At 34.3% G+C, this 21,428-nt stretch overlaps 1 protein-coding gene across 1 annotated transcript; it reads left to right on the forward strand.

Moving 5' to 3' along the window:
• The first annotated feature begins 384 nt into the window (after window positions 1-384).
• On the forward strand, window positions 385-20,438 carry LOC109535121 (dopamine receptor 1). The gene is made up of 6 exons (XM_019900946.2): window positions 385-455; window positions 911-1,056; window positions 2,429-2,592; window positions 13,628-13,860; window positions 19,616-19,845; window positions 19,900-20,438. Exons 1-6 carry the CDS (start codon window positions 398-400, stop codon window positions 20,284-20,286), a joined length of 1,218 nt encoding a protein of 405 aa, XP_019756505.1. The 5' UTR covers window positions 385-397; the 3' UTR covers window positions 20,287-20,438.
• The last annotated feature ends 990 nt before the right edge of the window (window positions 20,439-21,428 follow it).

Below are 21,428 nucleotides of genomic sequence, written 5' to 3' on the forward strand. Positions count from 1 at the left end.
ACGGAAATAGCAAGAGAGAAAGAGTTTGGCCTTTCTGGTTGATACAGTAATTTGATTGGAGGAATGTTTCTCTTGAGCTTCCATGCATTTTCTAGTGTTCAGTTTTTACTTCACTATGTTTGTTTTTCATTAAAAGCAATTAAGATTTTACACGCTCAATGGCCTGGTTAAGTTTTGATCAAAAGTTTTCATTGTGGTCTCATCTAATCTCTCACTTTCCACGTAATAGCACAGTTTTTCTCTGCTTCTACTGTAATTTATATCAAAATGTTTAATCTCAAGCAACACTTTTCTCGCTATTCCTTATGCTTAGCCACACTGATTTAACTGACAAATTTATGCAAGAGAAAGAGGCTTTATATTCTATTTTTTTCAGGCTGCTAACAATGACACCTTCATGGAAAGAGACATATCGGATCAAGATACCGTAACTATGATGTCAATTCTTCTAGTAGGTAAGTGCCATCGTCAATCAGTTGACGTAAATTTAAATAACGAAGTCAATAATGCTCAATGGGAATGTTCCTGCTCAAGCTGCCTTTAAATATTTGATTTAAGAGCATACGGAAGTAAAATTCAATCAAACAAAACTGACACTTTCAAAACTGCGAGTGGATTTTCACCTCAATCGAAGTTTCCCTTGCCTCAGCTGCCAAGCCACTTTCAAAAATTGACTTCGCCCCAAAGTAAACTCTTTTTCCTGATATACGATCTACGGAAACGTCAGGCAAAATGTTGGCTTGAGGTTAAAATTCGCCAGCGAAGGACTTTTCAATTTTAATTAAATTGCTTGTCCAAAATCGCCGGCAATTTGGTGCAAAGACGAAGCGCTGCTTCAGAGCCTGAAACATTTAATCAAATATTTGACAGGTGGAAAGCGAACAGGAAAAATAGTGTTTTTTCATTTCAGGAGTATTCCTATCTCTGCTGATTTTCCTGTCGGTAGCCGGCAATATTCTAGTTTGTATAGCAATTTACACTGATCGCGGTCTTCGAAGAATAGGCAACCTCTTTCTGGCTTCACTGGCCATTGCGGACCTATTTGTGGCCTCGTTGGTAACCAAATTTCTTTTTAATGCATGCACCAAAAGTAGAACGTTTCTAGAAGAAGATATGCATGTGTGCATGTGTTATTTTGTATTTAACTCAATTTAAATTTAGAAATTAGTTGTCTTTTAAATGATGTCAACTTATTTCAAACGGTTTTTTGCAGTTGCTTTTTTTCTTAAATCATTTCTGCTTTGCATTTAAACTTAAACATCCCAATTGAATCAAAACACCCGAAACAAATCTCGAATATCTGAAAAGCAAGTGCCAAATATTATTTCCGTCTAAATATCCACATCTAAACCCCAAGATACACAAGCCTGAGTATCATTCTCGAGGCGAAACTTTATGTAGTTAGAAATCCACAATTGGGGCTCGAATTATGTGGATGCAATTTTGCCGCTATTTACTTTGAAAGATGCACCGTTTGCTCAGTTTATCTCATAAGTGTGTGGCAAATATTGAGCTAATTAGACGAAATTAGAAGGTCGGTTAATTTAAGGTGAACCAGGTGCTGGAGAAGGTTAAAGAAACTTTATGGTAAATGGATGCACATTCAAAAACCTTACCCACATGTTTTTGCTGCATCTGTTTTGTCTCGGAAAAGTATTTTTCTTTATCTTGATACAATGATTTAGTGAAGATAATTAGATGTGTTTGAGACATTTTTTGTGCAACATCTCACGTGAATAATTTTTCAACCTCTCAGTTCTAGCAAAATTATATTCCCGATGTTTGCATTTTACTCTCAACGGATAAAAATCTGTCTAATAATGAAAAAATGTAATAGTTTTGCCCGAAAGTTATATTTCCCGATTTCTATCTCTTTGGTTGCCCAATACAAATGTTGCTAATTTGTTCCAAGTTTCCACTTTATGTAACATTTTTGTACTGTATATGTTTTACATATACACATACGCCTTTAAATAAAATAAGAAACTCAAACTGGTGAGTTTTCCAGGGCGGTCTAAATACGCAAGAATCTCACCAGTTTCAGTCAATAGTTATTCAATTCAAGCCTCTTTTTGCTGAAAAAAAAGCTTTCTTATTTTGAGTCAATTCATCCATTAAGTCTGTTGAACGTGCATGTAGATATCTGCGAACATTTGCACGCAAAAGGTCTTGATCTGTATATAGGGTGATCAGGGTGATCAGCTAACGTAAATCACCAACAAAACGTCCACTAAGAAAGATCCTAAACCGCTTGATAACCTATGAAAAATCTTTAAACCATCATCGAGTTCCATGAACTTTAGCTGGTCACCGTGAGCGTCAAGCTTCTGGAAAGTTTCTTGGAAATCGTATTTTTCCGCTCGAAGCTACTCCCTTACAATTCAACGTGAAAACATATTTCTGAAATAATTTTTTCCTCTTTATATAGGTAATGACGTTTGCAGGAGTAAACGACCTGCTGGGCTATTGGATATTTGGGAGCAAGTTTTGTGATACCTGGATCGCATTCGATGTAATGTGCTCCACTGCCAGCATATTGAACCTTTGTGCAATATCGTTAGATAGGTACATTCACATCAAAGATCCTTTAAGGTAAGCATTTCTTGCTGTAAAATCGATACTCAATCTCACTGGCGCCACTGTACTATTCTTATTTTGATTACTTTTTCTACGGATTGGCGTTATATGAATCGTAGTGTTCAGGCAACTAATTGAACAATTTAAAAGCAATTATCCACGATAAACAGGAAACAGCAGCACATAAAATATTCAGCGAAAGTTTAGAAGCTTTCTCAAAGCCTCTGAAGTGAATTCTATTAATTTTCCAGATTAAATCGTTTCTTTATCTTAATATGCGACCATTTCCATCTGGGCTGGCTGAGTGTTCATTCAAACACCTTTAGCGTCTGCTGTAGTGTTTATTTTTGGAATTAGTTTATCCTTCAGAGAGTTGCTCGGAATTTCTTCCGTGTTCACCAAGATTACGAGAAACATCGAGTGGAAATGTGTTTTACTCAGTCACGACGGCAAATAATCGATGTTTATTTAAATTGGGACTTTAATTACTTGACAAATGTCTGCGACTGGGTTTTGTTCTGATCGTCTGTCTATATTGACCGAAATCTAATTTAATCTTGCTCAAGCGGTCTAGAGAGGAACTAGCGAAAATTTTAATTATCTAAAAAAAAATAACTAGATTAATTAAAACGGAAAAGAACTGCAGTTATTCAAAATCAACTGAACTGATCAACTAAATATTAACTTTTTGCTTCTGAGCTAAGTACGCTGCTCAGTTAAAGTTTGAAACCAATGTGGGAGTTAGAAACTAAAATTCAAAGTTAACATCAAAATAGCAGCTAAAGTTGGGCTAAAACTTTAAGGCATGAGTGTTTTGAACATAATTTCGATTAAACGCCTTTTCGTTAAGTGGCGTTCTACCATGTAAGTTATGTATTTTAGTAGCGAAATTTGCCGCTGACTTAATTCTAATCGGCCCCAAAACTAACAAATTTCGTTAAACTAAGAAGGCAAAATAAAACCGGACTTTCGAAGCCGGTGCTTGAAACTGGTGGAATTATTTTCCACGTCGAAAAGCTCCCCAGTTTTACGACACCACAGAACGAGTGAGATTTTATGTCATTACTTGGAACTGGTGAGTTTTCCGGGGTTTTAGGAGTCGTAGAAAATAATTTTATCCTAACGTTTCGTAAGCACGAGTGGTTTGCCTCTTCAGAGGTGTTAGTTGCGCCGAGCAACCGACGCCGTTTTGCAAGGTTTAAGGTATGCACGCGTTCAGTGGCTTTCATTTAAGAAACATGTTTGTTTTGCCATCCTGCAAACGTGGGTTTCCTATTGAGACCTTCAATAGACATCTTCCTGAAAAATCAGCAAAAGAAAAAATTTGCGTTTATAGACCAAGACAGTGTGATTCTTTTGGTCTAACCAGTAAAATTCTATCTAGTTTGAGTTTTGACTAATTAATTGTCAAACTTTGCTTTTGATGAGGGGAGCTTGCCACTGGCAACTCAAATTGAAGTGGGCATAAAAAATCACCCAAGCGATCGACGGGCATGGAAATGTACACTACAAAACAACACCGTCTCTATCCAGGGGCGTGACTGGTAAAATTACCTAAAATTTAGTTTTTGGGTAATTAATTGTCTAATTTTGCTCAACACACTTAAGTCTTTTGAGCTGCCAACTCGCATTCAAATTGGCGTTAAAAATCAGCAAAGCGAACAATGGGCATGGAAAAATGCACACTTAAAACCGAAAGCCTGTCCTATTTAGTGACGTTAAGGAAAAATTTTAATTTGAATAAGTTTATGGGTAATGAATTTTCAAAATCTCCTCAAAACACTTGACGCTCGTGGGAGGACGATTTAAATTCCAATGGTCATAAAAAGTCAGTAAATTGAGCCACGGAAACGGAAAAATTCTCACTTAAAATACAAAACCTTCCTTATTGTACAGCGTAACAACCCAATTTCAGTACAATTCAATTCGACAAAAATTAATTATCAAACTTTAATTAAGACAGTTGTAGAAATAGGAACATGGGCGCTTATAGAACTAAAGCCCCTCTATCCAGAGGTGTAACTGGCAAATTTCCATTGATTTAAATTTTTGTGCAATCAATTGCCAAATTCTGCTTAACACGACTAGGGACTTGGAAAATCGCGTTTACGAAACAAATCCTTCTCTATCGATTGGGGCAACTGGAAAATTCACAGCAAATTTAGTTTGGGCCTTATTAATTCTCAAACTTTGATCAAAATTCAAAACGCTGTAAAAATTCAGCGAAGGCAACCGTAATAATAGGAAAACCAAACCTCCTCTATCCAAGGGCGTAACAGGGAAATTTCCTTCAAATTTAGTTTTTCGCGTAATTTATTTTCAAACTTTGCCAACTTCAACTTTTCATAAAAAACTGGCAAAGTGAGCCATATATATGCCCGTATTCACAATACATTTTCCATTGTTGAACCAACCTGAAGCTCTCTGGCGGACGATTCCAATTCAAATGTTCATCAAAAGTCAAATCAGCGTAAAAAATGAACGCTGACTTCAATAGAAATCAAAAAGTTAACACTTATAAAACTAAAGGTTTTCTATGTAGAGGCGTAACTGGGAAATTTTCACCGAGTTTCGTTTAAGGGAAGTTAATTGTAAAACTCTGCTCAACACGTTCTACGCCCTTGGGCCGGCAGCTTCAAATCAAATTTCATGTGAAAAATCAGCCCATTGAGCCCTTGAAATTCACACAAAACCTCCTTGAGCAAGAGACATAACTGGCAAACTTCCATCTCATTTAGTTTATGAATAATTGTCAATATTTGGTCAACACTGTACAAGAACGACAGCCATGGAACTGGTTCTGCACAATACAGTAAACACAACCCAACACTGTTTGCACTAAAATTTTAACTTTCTATTTGCCCCGATAATTAATGCCCGCAAACTGGAAAACCCAATTGAAAAGGTGTAAAAATCCAATCTGTACTGGGATTAAAACCACACCGAATCTAATTTAACCAATCAATCCTATGCAGGAATCAAATCAAGTTAAGTGAACCTAGTCTGAAGTTTAAACTCAATTATTCCGTATATAACGAAAAATTATCTGCAACCTGCATCTAACAAAGCCATTTCTCCACTTCTGTTCTGAATAAAAGTGGCTTCAAAATAAATTACGCTGCCATTATGGAGCTTGCTTAAGACATCGCTCTCACCCTCGGGAAAATGTAACGTGTATTTTGTTATTGCATGTTAATGCCAGCCAGAATTTATAAGGTTTACCAAAAATGTAGTAAACCTCTGAGAATTTCATCGCCACTTTAGTTCGGGCAATTTAATCTCAGCCAGCATGGAAACTGACATGTTAGCACTGATTAATAGCAAACTGGGTTCAACAAATAATAAAAAATTTTCGGTCCAAAGGCGGCTACATATATTAACAGGAATTTCATGTAGGATTGCTTTCCAAACATTTATTCAACTGCCCAAGGAAATGGGATCTCAGGTTGGCTTTTTCGCTGCTCGCCGAAATTGTTGACACAATCCAGCATTGTACGACGGCCACTTTATATGTGTTTGATTTGCATTAGGCAAGCGGTATTTTCTAACAAAACGTAAATTTTTTCGGGTTTTTTCTGTCGGGTCGCATGAATATATTTACCCGTTAGAGCACACGGCCAAAATAAAGTCCGTCCCTTTTTATCAACGGTCTTCAATCACGCAACTTCTTTTGATAACTGTACATTTACATAATAAAGTCTGCCGATCAATAAGGCCCTAGATGATATTCGATTCCAATCCGAATTTTGAACTCAAAATATTTAAAAGGACAAAACATTATTAATTTAAAATCGACCTAGACGACAATAGTCTGTATTTTGCCTGAATAAAGGCTACTGGATGAAAGCTAAAATTAATAATTTCACACCAAATTTATGTTATGTGTGAAACCCTGCTGATAGTAGCAGACATTCGGCTGGAGCTTTGCAGTGAAATTAAATGCGCATTTTAATGCAGGCAAATGAGAACTTTTCAGAAAGGAAACGGCATGCATTATTTATATTGGTTGCCGCCAGTATAACAAAACCATGTATTAAAATGCTGCGATATTAATGGAAATTATTGGTTGACAACACTTGGATAAAACGGTGTAAACTAAAAACTCATTGTAGGAAAAAACAATATATTAACCCAAGACTTTTTGGTTTCGTAAAATAAATTTTAAAAAATTGTATTAAATTGTGCAAAATTGTCTAAAAAAGAATCTTGCGATTCATCTGTTTCAGAGATGAATACAAGTTTTAGTAATTCAGCTTCTAAATGTATTTATCTCCTAATTTTATGGACAGGCAAATGCGTTGTTGCTCTTTTCGAAAAATTGCGTTTCTGGGTCTTAGTTACCAAGAATATCAATTGGTTTGCTTCTTTTCTTATTACAGCAATATAGCGTTGAGGAAAGCGAATTTTTCAACTAAACGTTGGAACTAATTTTATTTATCTAACCAAAACTAAACCAAACTAAATTAACTCAAATTAACCCAAATCATTCCAAATTACCGTACTTAATTTAGGTTACCAATAGCAAATAACTAGAAACAAAAATTATTCGAAAATAATAGAAATAAGTTGCTTAAAGTAAAATCGTAAGATCCTACGATGAATCTGTTGCTGGAAAAGAAGTGTAAGAATTGTTCATGATAACACTAATCATTCTCCTTATTCCATAGAATTATAAACTAAAAAAAATATAGAATGATAAATAATATCAAGTGAACATTCGGTTTGGCTTATCACTTTTTCTATAATTTTCGTAAAATCTCCGAAATGTCAAAAAATGTCTCAATAAAATATACCTTTTTTTTTCATAATTTCAAAGGAAGTTCTGGAAAACTACTTCATCAAACTGATGGGGAAAGCGAATTTTTCAACTGCCTGTGGAAAATTATTTTTCTTAACTAACCTAAACTAAACTAAACTAAACTTACCTGAGCTAACTCAAGTTAACCCACACAAACTCCCATTGACCGGAAAAAAATACTTATTAAAAAGAAATAGAAATAATTTGTTTAAATCAACATTGAAAAAACATCTGTTGCAGGAAAATAAGTTTAAAATTTTTTAATGAAATTCATTTATTCTTCTTATTCTATAGAATGATAAAATGCTTTGCAGGTTTCCTTTTTTGAAAAGTTGCTATTCTGTATCTGAATGTTAAAGAATATTAAGCGAACATTTCTTTGGTCTCAATCATTTTTCCAATTTTCCTAAACCGTTTACTTATTAAAGCTCTGTTCGATTGATTTTGTTAAATTTAAAGTCTTGAAAGGTAGATTCTATTGACGTTAATATAAATTCATATCGATTAAATTGCGACTGACTAGAAACAAACAAGACATAGTTAAATGTTAACGTAAGGCGAAGTGAAATTTAAAGTTGCCATATTTTCCGAAAATCATTCATTTGGTCAACTTGAAGTTAAATGCATGTATATCGGAAAAAATAGTATCATACATTGTTTATTGCGGTTTTTTGTCTCCCTTTTGGTAAATCTCACCAGTTTCACCGAAAAACTCTTCACTTTTACTGTTCATTAATCCTTAATATTCAATTAAAGCTTCACCGTTGTTTACTTGCAAGTTAACATCCAAACAATCATCTTCAAGTACGATTATTTACAACTCTCGGGAAGAATTTTTCTTCAGCACGGCCTGGAGGCTCGAAGAATTTACCAGTTTCAATAAATGACTACGACACCAGAACTATTTTGACAAAACGAAAGCAAAAATCACATTTGCCTAATAGGAGAATAAGTGAACTTAATTCGTAAAACGTGGACATAATCAGAATGCAGTGATTTTGTACAAGCAGGACCAAAACATTAGTAGTTGGCACAAAAACCACCTGAACATTGACTCAAAGGAAGATTGGACTTTGAACATTATGATTGCATACTTTCTTATATAGATTGGCTTTAAGGTTTCAGAAAAAAAATCAAAATTCAACACAACATGAAATTGCCTCTCTTAATTTTTGTGAAAATATTATTGAAAAGTTTTTTGATAGGGAAATGTTAAGCAAATTTCCATAAAAATTCGAATTTTCCGATAGCACCAATTTGTCATTATGAACAAAGAAGGAACAATTATTTACTTGACGAGGATCTAGAACTATTCCCATCGTCAACTTAGATTAAATAAAATATAATTGTCTTCCAAGTAGGCTCAAAATAAAAGCTTGTCTCCGACTGAATCTTGAACACTTTCAAAACCAGGCTTCGTAGTTATCATATTGGTTTACTGTTGGCCAACTTACCAGTCGAGTCATTCGTTGCTTCTTATTAAACATTTCTTATAGCAAATATATAATTTTGTATAAGTACAAATAATTATTGCACACATATTCTGTTGACGCTGATAAATGCTATCAACTAAACCAATTAAGCAGAAACTATCAGAGTGATTAACCCAAGTAATGGTCCAATAGTGGCAAATGCCTTTTGGCGCGTAGGCGATAATTGATCAGCAAATTACACGCATTTGATACTACAATGAGGCTGCAATTTTTTTTTCTGGAGCGCCTTAAGCAGTCGCCCGCTGATACAATTTAAACCTGCGAACTTTCCAAAGCTTAATTATGCATTCGTTAAAAGGGATTTTCGTTAAAAACACGAATAAAACAAGACACTAAGTTGCTCTTAGGAATTGTAATCCTTTTTGTCCTCTCAATCTCAAGCTTGTATTCTCAATTAGCTGTATTGTTTCGCTGTTGTATTTACTTTGAGAGGGCGTCATTCTTTCGGTCTCTGCAAAGATTCAAAGACTGGCAATTTTAACCGGACAAGTTTACAGGCGCATTTGCTGCTTTTCACTAATTGAATTACTGGTTATTTTGGAAGGTTTGCAATACGTGAAGAAGGTGCAAACGCCTATATGGTAATTGGAAAATTCAACTGCGGGGCTTGGTATGGGAAAATAAATGAACGAAATCTGCTACCAGCAACTCTATTCTTCAACCTATCATCCCATTTTCTGGATAAAAACAGCCAATATTTCTGCAAGCTTTGTTAAACAATGACTGACGAAACAGCAGCTGTTCCCACTGGAATTTATCGCCTGAATAGTTGCGATGAACTTATCTCCAGCAATTTTGAAACGTCGACAACACAGAAGTAATGTGCGTCCATAAATTCAATGGCATGACATAGAATTACAGTGCTTGAAATTCACTAACCAAATTAATAGTCGTGTCTGTGTGTAACAGCATAATCCATTTATCAGATTTCCAACCATGTCTCCATAGCGCATCATTAGCTAATAATATCAGTCGACATTAACATAATATGTGTGTGTATCTAATAAATGAATTGCAGCTTTCGTTTTATTTGTTTTTGGTTTATGCATAATGGAAAAGGGTTATCTGCAGTATTACATTACATTAGGGCCTACGTGGGACTTCCATTTACAACTGCTGCATTTTCACCAAACGGGTAATGAGTTTGGGGATTTTCAGGCCCTGTAAAGGAAAATATTTCGTTTGGCTTCCAAGACTAGCTGCTTTATATTTATTAGCAATGTTCTACAAGGTGTTCAGAGAACACGAAGAAAATAGAGTACACACATTTAATGTACATATTTTTGCTCCAAAATAATATTACTTTATTATTATAAAAGTAATTACTTTACTTATAACTAATTTTAGACTACTTTGAAAACCTCTAGTGACTTTACCGAAATAGTTTGTACAGTTTCTACAAAGCTTCGGTAACTATAATAGTGTGTTAATGAGATCGTTGTTGAAAAAATTTTTCGCTACAGTAACAAACGACTTTCTCAGAGTTAAAACATTGGGTGCTTGAAGCAATTGAGTATTTCGTGTTTGAGGCAAGGCCATGAAGAAAATTAATGGTTTTCCATTTTGATAATTTGTGTTCATTGATTTTTACATTATTCTAGAATCTTGAGCAGAGTTGATTTTTCATAAAGTGATATTGATCGGTCATATATTTAGTTATTAATCTTCCAAGATTCGTAGAATAAAAACAAATTGATTATTTATTCAATTATTGGATCCACTTAATTGGTTTTGAAGCTTGGGCGATTCTCTACTGAATTGTCTTTTAAAAGAAATTTTTCGGATCGAATTACAGCAAATCTGGACTCTCGGAATTTTTTTAAAATAAATGTGTGATATTTCACAGGCCGATTGGTCCAGTGTTTTTAAGATAAACATCCCATATACAAAGGGTGTTTTTTTAGAGGAAGAGAACTTTTAAGTGAAATAAAACTAAAATCATGTTAACCTCATGGTACTACTGGCTTTATTGAAGAAGCAATTGAAAGCATTATGGCTTAACTAGAATTTGGGGTATAATGCGCCGCAGATGCTTGAATGAAGAGCAATCTGGAGGTCCAATTTTCGACCACTTCTAAACTTCTTCCAGACCATAAAGCCCAAAATACCGTGGGTTTTTCTGAATGTAACGGGGTCTCAATAATGGGTTCTGGATTTTGTTTATTTACGCAAATATTGAGCCAAATTCGAGTATGTCGACCGTAAAATCAGCGTAGCGCACGGTGAGTTTGGCAAAGTGAACAGCGATTTTCGTAATCAATTGCGAAATTTCGAGCGACGAAAATCCAAAATTTGAAAGCCATTATTGAGACGCCGTTATATCCAGAAAATCTAATAAAAACAGGCTCTACATGCTATCTTGGCTTCAAAGTGTTTCGGCCTAAAAATAATGACAAAAGGCGCCACCTACAAATATTTTTCTCTTGAACAATGAAAACTTTTTCGTGAATGCTGGAAATGTTTTAGGAAGGATATGAATTCTGCTATCATTTTTACGTAAAAAATGTAGTCTTTGCAACAAACAACCATTTTTGAAATAATTGGATTAACGTTGAAAAAGATGCAATCACGACGAGCAAATCCAAGAACAAATTTAAGTTTCGCATGGTACAAAGTCCGCAAATTCCAAGTTTCTTTCAAATGCCGAAATTATATCAAAAATAACTGGGAACAAACAAAAATAAAAGTTTATTTTTTAACGCTCTGTAGCTCGATAAGCAAGGCCTTGCTGATTCTTTTCACATTAAAAATAGCTGATGAATTGACCTTTGAAATATTAGACACTTATTAGCAAACACCCAGTAATAAGAGAATTGAACTAATCCAGAAAAAATTAATCATTAAAAACGACTCAAAATCTAAACAACTTTCTTCAGAGATCAGCACGAGGGAAAACCAACACCCTCAACTTTCTAATCCAAAATAAGCAATTTTTCAAGCGTTTTAAACGGAAGAATTTTTTTGATATTAAATCATTATTGTGTCAATTTTTTTTACAAAAGGGTTCAAAGCTTTAGGTAAATTGCTTTATAATAATTTTCGAAAGTGCAAAAAAACAGAGGCTTTAGTGCGATTTTCGAAAGTGCAAAAAAAGGCAATAGGAATGTCGCAACAAAAGTTCTACGGATGAAACTGTAAGTTCGTCTATTTAAGAAAAAGTCAGTTAAGAAAAAATAAGAATGAGTTTTTTTCCTTCAGCTACCTGAACAATGATCATATAAGTATCTGCATATCAATCGATATATTCATTAATATTGTAAACGATATCAACGAATATTTTAAAATGTCTCAACTTTTTGTATAACCGCAATTCACAACACCAGTTTTCATTGTTTTCTGAACAAAAATGTTCACATTTGATATCTTCGTTGGATGGAAAAAGAAAGTTTCTTGATCAAAAAAAACGTTTATAGACCACGAAATCTTCAAACCATAACTTGATATTATTCTAACTTTTGTTGGCTTCGTTCAAAAGTACGGATAAAAGACAATAAGTGCATAAACCTCCATTGTTTCTCATACATTGTTTGAGTTTGAGTGCATATTTCTATGCGACTTAAGAAACTTCTAAATACTGTTTTTAATATGAGTTTAGCAATCATCTATTCCGTTGCCGCCACTTTCACTTTTTTTTAAAACTTTTCGCTGTCTCAGAAAAATCAATATGATTGTAAAAAAGAACACACAATGAATATCGTTTCTTGCGTCGAATGTTTAACCAGTTCTTGAAGTGTCTGCGAAAAAATAAACTTGTTTTGTTCAACTTGTTGTTTGATATTTACATTTTACGTTTTGAAGAGCATAGCTAAAATACGAGTTGCTGAGGAAATCTGCAACATACTTTCCTGAGCAAATATCTACCTGGATGCAGTGTCGTGCCTCCTAAAATATTTATAGAATCGTATATTTTTCAAATAGAAATGTTGGCTAAGTTTAAGCAGGTTGCGATTTTTTTATTTTCCTTAATTAAGTGTTGTCAGGATAGCAAAACTTATTTGAGTTCGGATATTTAGGCACTTAAGCTAAAATTCCTTCGGAATTAAATTTTGAAAAATGTCTTGCTTTTTTAAAGAAAGTCAAATTTTCCATTCGAAGGCATTTTGCAGGAGTTTTAGATCAAGCTCCTCAACCAAGCGCTTGTTTGGAAATTTTCAGGAAAATGGATGTACATTTCAAGAATATCGATTTGCAAAATGTGAAGCACAGTCTTTGAAAAATTGTCCAAATTTGCCACTCGAAAGTTTTTTTGCACGTGTTTTATACCAATTTTTGGCCTTCACAATAGTGCTCAAATGAGAGCTCCTTCCTTAGCAGTTCTCTCGTAAGTAATTTTTGAGAAAACAATAAATAGTTTCAAGAAACTCGCTTTATAAAGGTCGAGGTACAGCTTTACAGTTTGTGTAAATTTGTCCCTTAAAAGCTGTTTTCAGGAGTTTTCGAGCAACGTTTTAACCTCCTAACTGACCACTATGTATTTTCAAAGTTATTCGCAAGTAAAAATTAACTTTTCCCTCTCATTCAGAGCTAGATCCATGCCAGTTTGCGCAATTTGCAAGTCGTTATTCATAGTGATTTTAATTTAAATTTAATAAATAAACCGCAGTGGATTTTGTTAAGGATAAAAGTAATTGGTGAGTGCAAACAGAGCGATTTTTAATTAACTAGCTTACGAGCCATAGCACAAAGCAGGGGACTTTTTGCTCATCTATTTAGGCCGTTTTGTTGCTGTTAAGCTAACATCCGTTTTAATTATTTCCAGATACGGCCGATGGGTGACCAGACGAGTGGCTTTAGCGACAATCGCAACGATATGGCTTCTTGCTGCACTCATTTCCTTCGTGCCCATTATGTTGGGCTTACATCGGCCCTCCCAGCCCTTCACCATCGAATCGGGAGGACAGAATTACCCCACTTGTGCTCTAGACTTGACCCCCACGTATGCGGTCGTATCCAGCTGCATATCTTTCTACGTTCCTTGTATTGTCATGTTAGGTATGTCCATACTCAGCATAGTTAAACTTTTGCTCCTAAGGAGCAAACGCTTCGCACAAAAGGAAATTTATGTGCCTAGATTTGTCACACAAGTGGCGTAATTAGATCACTTTTTCCTGTTCACTCAACGGGAAAAAACGTCGTCAAAGCACATTGTTATGTCGCATTTCGATGTTTTATAAGGCCCAATTCTTAACGCTTCACCCCACACTTTGCAATATAATTTCACCTTCGGTTTACGGCCGTAAGTGCACAAATACTTTTATAGACTTCAAATATTTGCCCGTACATCCTTCGGCCCGATATTACGGCATACCGTGACTACAGAAGATCATGTGGAGCATGAATTCAAACGCTATATTCATGGACCGGAAGCTGGACGAATTCCGCAAACCCGTAAAGTGAAACGTGCCATGCCTTGTTCTTGTAAAGGCCATTTCCTTTGAGGAAAAGTTTCCATGATAGACAGACAGCTAATGGACAAGATTCTAGACGAGCTTTCGCAATGTAAAAAAAAATAATTGATGCAAAAAGCGACAGTTCAAATTGGAAGCGCCAATTGAAAATAATTTAATTTGCTTCGGGTGATAATCAGAAGGCGTTAAATGTTAATAAAGCGAGTTTAATTATGTCGCCAATTGCGGAACAATTCAGCAAAGCTAATTTCCAGTTTAAAACATATTGTAGTTTATTTGCGCAATAATTTCCCAGAAATTGCAAAGGGCTAACGCAAACGTGCAAATATTTCCCAATTAAAATGCATAAATGTAGGTAATTCCTAGTTGAATTTTTAGCGGTTTTACGAAGTATAGGGTAGCGCAGAGAAGGCATGATTTCTTCTGAGTGGGCCACCAAGCGCTCCTGATTTAACACGTGCGATTTTTTTGGGGGTCGAATTAACAAATTTCTCGCTTCAGGCAATGGCAATTTTCATTTGGCAAAAATGTTTAAAGCGATTTACAACAAAGGTTTGTTTTTAAAAAATATGCATATTTTTCTCCAATGAATTATTTTATGCTTAAGGTAGAAACGTAAATTTTCTGTGCTCGGCCAGATGTAAGAACTCCAGAAGTTTCCATTTTGATGAAAAAATCAACTTTTTAAGCCACAGAAACAAACCGCATTCTTGTATTTTGAAAGGCCAATATTTCTATGCAGGCCAAAATCACATGTATGAACTGAACATACTAAACTCAATTTGCAACACTCAATAACCTCTTTGTAGGATTAAATTGCCTCAGCGATTTGCAAATTGCCATTTTATTTACACCGACCTGTTCATTTGCTAAATATATTATTTGCGAATTAAAGCTAATTGGAACTGAATCCCTAATGGATGCAGAATCCATATTTGCAACGAATTGTATTGTTTGTGGGCATGTATTAAGGTTGTGTAAATAAATAAAAATAACGTTTAAAAGTTATAAAAATTGAAAAACTGACACCAACATCAATTAATAAATTAAAGTGTAGATCTGGTGCCAATTAAATAACTCAACAAATCGAACAAATGGCTAAGTCCTTTCCGGTTAATTAAATTTTAGTCAACTTTGTAAATATATCTTAAACGGATTAAGTTCAAAGTACTTTCAATGCAATAAAATTGCATTTCAACCTAACAAAGTTCTAAGAGAAAACGCTGTGTTAGTTGCTATGATGCAAGATGCTTTTGTTTAGACTAAAAACTTTCCATTTGACTTTTACTCAAATGATAGTTGAAAAATTGCAATTTAAAAAAATGAAGCGTTGATTTGCAGCTCAAAACAAGTCTGTCTGTTTTATTGCCAGTAAATATCAACAAGTCTATTTAGATTTAGGCTTTCGCGCAACAAGAGTGTTTAGCGCTTTCGGTCCGTCGCAAAAAAATATATTTTTTTGAGAATTCCACGAATTGAGCTTGAAAAAATAATATGTTTTACTACGGCTTGAAACCCCGAAAAACCCACCAGTTTCAGTTCTCAAGGCTCACATCATTGATGCAAAAATATGCATCTATAACTGCAGAATGACCAATTTAAAATAGGGTATCAACGTAAAGGGAGACCAATAAATAAACTTCTAAAACTTGGAAGCATTTTTCAATATTTTATATAGCAAATAGGCGTTAACGGTCTTTAGCCAGCCTGTTTAAAGTTGCCAGATGACAAAGTACTCGCGGGCATTCAAATAAACCAGATTCACAATTTGCAATCCCTCCTTTTGGCATATATGTGGGACACATGTGGGCCTGAAGCAAACTGGAAAATAAATCTCGACGGAAACATAAAATGGCATCAGCCAGCACACCATGGATGCTCTCCCGAAATGCACAATGCCGAGATTTTTGCAGCTGCGATTTTAATCTATCAAAAAATTGCGAGTGTTCAGCGAATGTCTGTTGCTGATTCAATAATTTAGTGGATTTCCTTCGTCGGTTCCGCATGGGAAACTGATGGCATTCCGTGAAACCGCTGCAGTTATTTAAGGGTGTTTTTCTCCTGGCTGTCCATTTGCCATTAGAATTTATCAGTGCCTTCGAAAGCTGTCCCAGTTTTAAATAATGCTCGAACGGCCTTTGGCTGCTACAGTTAATTTTCGCGAGCGAATGAATTTATGTTGCATTTCTCCTGCTTAAAATAGGCAGTAAATTTTGTGCTAACTGCACTTTCAGGATATTGCCGACTACATAATTTTTATATGTCGCTTTTTAACATCATTTGCAAAATTTTTCTTGGGAGCGCAATTTGTACTTCCTTGGCGCTGCTAGATTTACGGAAAAACGAGTTTGTGATTTACAAGTAGCAGAAGGGTTGAAGCTGTTTTACTGCTCCAAATCTGGAAAATGATCTATTTTTGCCAACATGAAAGCGATTGGAAACAGGAGCCCATTACAGGCATGACCAAATATTAAGAAGACCTAATTAAAAGACAAAAGTAATGCAAGAAAGGGATTTCTGCACACCCTGATAAAAAATAATTAATCTTTACGTGAAGCTCCACAGTTTCGGCTTCTAAGACTGATTATAGCCAATATTTTTTCAACAAAGAAGTACAAATTGTTTTTGAAGAAGTGTTTATTTGCCGAAAAATTCCAGATTTCTGAGCAATTAGTGCGCTCAGTCGCAAAATTGGCAAATATGGCATATACAGTTCAAAAGAGCCCGTCCTAAGGGAAAGTTTTGCGCTAAATACGTTGTTTAGTTAAAAGTTCGGAATGCTTGTGAAGTAAAATGTGCAGACAGTTTCCAGGAAATAAGGGTACGAAATAGTTTACCTTAAATAAAGCAAGTTAATGAAGATCCTGAAAAGTGCATCAAATGCGGTTTGGAAGAAAATAAAAGCCAAGTTTAATTTTGTATTTTTTGAATTTTTTGAGCTGAAATAAAACGCCGAAAAGTATATTTTAGGCATGTTTATAAATATTTCTCAAATTTATTACCAGCTGGTATTTCTATTGTTAAACGAAAGTATTTTAAGTATATCGAGTTAAGTTGAAATGGAATTTTCGACTTGACTTGTTTGATTTGCGAGCTTTTTATCTTTCCTAAGCCCTGAAAGACAATTTTAGACATTAAATTCGAAATAGCAATCTGATTTGTTAAAAGTTTATATTTATTGATATTGTTGTACAAACGTATTTTAACTTTAAATGTAAAATAATTTGAGAAAACATGCAAATTTTCTATGCGTAGAATCACAAAAAAATTCAGGTAAAAAAATTTATTAAGATGAAATTTTGAAAACAGCAAAATATTAAAGATCCTATAAAGTGCCTTAAATGTATTTTTTTAAAAAGCAGAAGATTGGTGTCATTGCGCGTTTTTCCAAAAAAAATTGCCATAAGCAGATTTTGGACATCAGCTTCTAAATAATAATCGGAAATATTTTGATAAATAATTCTTCAATGTGTGGAACGACAAAAATTGCACAGGTAAAAAAATTAGTTAAGATACCATTTTCAAATCAGGAAAATAAGTCCCTAAAATGTATTTTGAATTAAAATCATGAGCAAAAGTCTGAAATACTTGGAATGATATAATTAGACATACAAAGTTTCAATACGTGGAAATACAAGAAAACTAAAGGTCAACAAATTTATTAAGATAAAATTTTCAATTTATCAAAATAATAAAGATCCTATAAAGTGCCTTAAATGAATTTTATAAAAAGCAGAAGCTTAGATTGATTTAGTCTTTTTCAAACTTTTGAGCTTTCGACCTTTGCTAAACCCCCAAAACCAGAGTTTAAACATCAGGTTCTGAATAACAATCTGATTTATCAACAGTTGAAATCGATAGTATTGGACAAAAGTATTTTAACTGTAAATGTGAAATAGTTTGATAAAAACATACACATTTTCAATAAATGGAAATACAAAGCTTTGTAAAGTTGCAAAAATTAAGTTAAGATCAAAGTTTGGAAACAGAAAAATAATAAAAATCCTATAAAATTGTCTTAAATCTTGTCTTTAAAAATTGTCTTTTGAAAAAATTAAAAGCTTATTTTGAAAACTTGTGGGCTTTTGAACTTTGCTAATCCCCGAAAAATGAATAAAGAAAACAGTTTATTTGGTATTTTTGGACAAAAGTGTTTTAAATATAAATGTGAAATAATTTGATAAAGCATAAAATTTTTAAATGCATGGAAACACATGATTTGTACAGTTACAGTAATTAAGCTGAAATTTTCAAAACAGAAAAATGATCAAAATCCTAAAAAGTGCTGTAAATGCTGCAAAATAAACAGAATATTAGTTTGATTGGTAGTTTTTCCCACTTTGCTAATTACCGACCACCAGATTTTAGACATCGGATTTGAAACCACAATTTGATTTATCAACACTGATATTGACATTGTTAAGAAAAATAATTTTAACTATAAATGTGAAATAATTTGATTAAATAGACACATTTTCAATGCGCAGGTAACCCAAAATTTTACAACAGTGTAAAAATAAAATAAAATAACATTGTTGATTAATCTGCAGTTGATTTCGACATTCTTAGATAAAGAAATTGCAATTATGAATCCGAGCTTAATAAATCATCAAATTTATTAGTTGTCGGAAAGACTACAACACCAAAAGAAAAAGTTTAATAAACAATAATATTTTCAACAAAATTAGAAAAAACGTCTTAATCGAATTTTTTAAAAAATCTGATGTTTTGGGACTGGAAAATCATGTTCTGATTCATCACATGTTGATAAAAATGCACACTGGAACCGCAGCAATAACCAAGAAACCTTCATCAGAATCAATTCGAATACGCAACCGTATATCCCCGAAAGGGAAAATAAAAGATCAATCAATCCACAATTGCGGTAAAAAAAAATTCAAATTTGAAAAATCCATTCATAATCATTAGTTTATTTAAAAATCCCCAAACTCACTATTATCTATCTACATTTCCACATTGAAAGCCCTAAATTCAAATGTAAAAACCGCAGTTAATCAGATTAACAACTCGCTATAAACCAAACATCCTTCAACGCGCCTGCAATTGGGAAACTGTATGAAGAGTAATCCATTCGGCTTAACACCCATCGCTCGACACTTCATAAATACTCCATACATGTTCACTTTGTGAAGTTGCCGAATGACGGTGAATTAGGAACAGGATTCTTAGCTTACTGACTCGTTTATCTCAGTCGAGCACCACTACTGAGGCCATTAATTAAAGTCGCAAATGTGAATTAAAGGATGTGTTGAACAAGACTAATTCGTTACTTTTTGTAGGAGAGTTGCTGTTGATTGAACACTTCTGTGTATTTGCAGGTATTTACTGTAGATTGTATTGCTACGCTCAGAAGCATGTGAAGAGCATCAGGGCCATTACGAGACCAATCGACATTCCAAACTCCACATCCAAGAAGAAAACTATGAAGCAGAAGAACAAGGCGCTTCATATTCATCTGCACAATCACCAAAGCTCCCCTTACCATGTCAGCGACCATAAAGCTGCTGTAACTGTGGGCATTATTATGGGGGTTTTTTTAATTTGCTGGGTAAGTTCTATGGCAGCAATTTGTGTTTTATTTCTAGTTTTCTGATTTCGTCAGGTTCCGTTCTTCTGCATCAACATCGTGGCGGCGTTTTGCAAAACCTGCATACCAGACATCACCTTCAAGATCCTCACCTGGTTGGGTTACTCAAACTCAGCATTTAACCCGATCATCTACTCGATATTCAACACGGAGTTCAGGGAGGCGTTCAAACGCATTTTGACTGCCCGGTATCCGGATTGGTGCAAGTGCGGCTACCAATCAGTGGCATTGAATAACGAAAAGTACGTGACTGATTATGGTACTAAAACTTTGGTGGTAAACGCGCGAAGGAACGGCTCATTCGGTGAGTTTTCCAGTGAACATTTGAGTTGCGAGTCGGTGAGGCAAACTCGAGTTAATTCAGCGGCCGACGTTTTGGGCGACGATGTGAGCGACATTTGACAGGAATATGACCATCTTCAGGACACCATGGTGTAGAGAGCTAAGGAACGATGGTGATTACATGACTGATTTAGAGTTAGATGAAGTTAACTCGGGGAAACTGACATGCTTAACGAATATCTAACAGTCACTAGTAGATTGTTTCCCTTTGAGGTGTTGAGTTTATTTATACAGGGTGTCCACAAGGAAATTTACGCATATCCACGTTTTTTTTTATACAAACTGCATGGTTTGGATCTAAAGATCCCTAATTTTGCTTGCTTGATCGGGATGATAAAAATATTGTTCCAGTAATTTTTTTGGCTTGGTTTGATGCAGTAATGAGCGGCAGTTTGATTAGAATTTGAGCAAATTATTTAAATATAGAAGAAATATGAGAAAACTTAAACCATGTGCTAAAGCTAAGCGAGGGTTTCCTTTGTTCTAAAAAAATGTATCGGTTCACAATTAAAGAATGGTCCGAATTGTCCACGGTGGGAAAAACAATATAAAATGTCCTTTCTTGTCATTATCTGACAAAAAAATTCGCACATTTTCAAGTCGGTTGAATGCGGTGACTACAATAATACTGTATCATTTTTACTTCGTAGATAAAGCGGTAAAGTCTGCAGGATGATTCGGTTTATTTTTGTAAACTTGGAATTGCCAGAGGAACATTAAAAAATTAAGAAAAAGCCAAGTCGATAAATTAAAGTTGTAGATAAGTTCTATATTGTTGAGGCTGATTCATTTTTTTACAAACTTCTTGTTGGGTATTTCGCCTCAAAAATGTTTGTCTTTAAAAAAGACAGAATTTCCTCACTCTCCTCCTTGTCTTCTATTACAGATTGATAAATAGTGCTCCTATTTCGCAATAAGAGCGAATTATTTATCAAAAAGTAATCTGTAAGAGAAAATTCCAATTAGAAAAAAAATTAATTTGAAAAATTACCTTGACGTTTTGATAGCTATTTTCTGCTATCGTTATCAAAAGAACCTAAATGAACCTAAAAAAGATAATTGATAATTGCCATAAAATTCAATGGAATAATTCCACAATTTTAACAAAAAATTAAAGAAAGCGCGCTAATTTTACTAAATCAAAATAATTGTGTTGCTTCATGTTCATTTAATTTAAGTCATACATGGTTACCTATGCTAAA

Source organism: Dendroctonus ponderosae, unplaced genomic scaffold (genome assembly GCF_020466585.1).
Source record: "Dendroctonus ponderosae isolate FM_Combo_2020 unplaced genomic scaffold, Dpon_F_20191213v2 Dpon_F_20191213_5, whole genome shotgun sequence".
Lineage (NCBI taxonomy): Eukaryota > Metazoa > Arthropoda > Insecta > Coleoptera > Curculionidae > Dendroctonus > Dendroctonus ponderosae.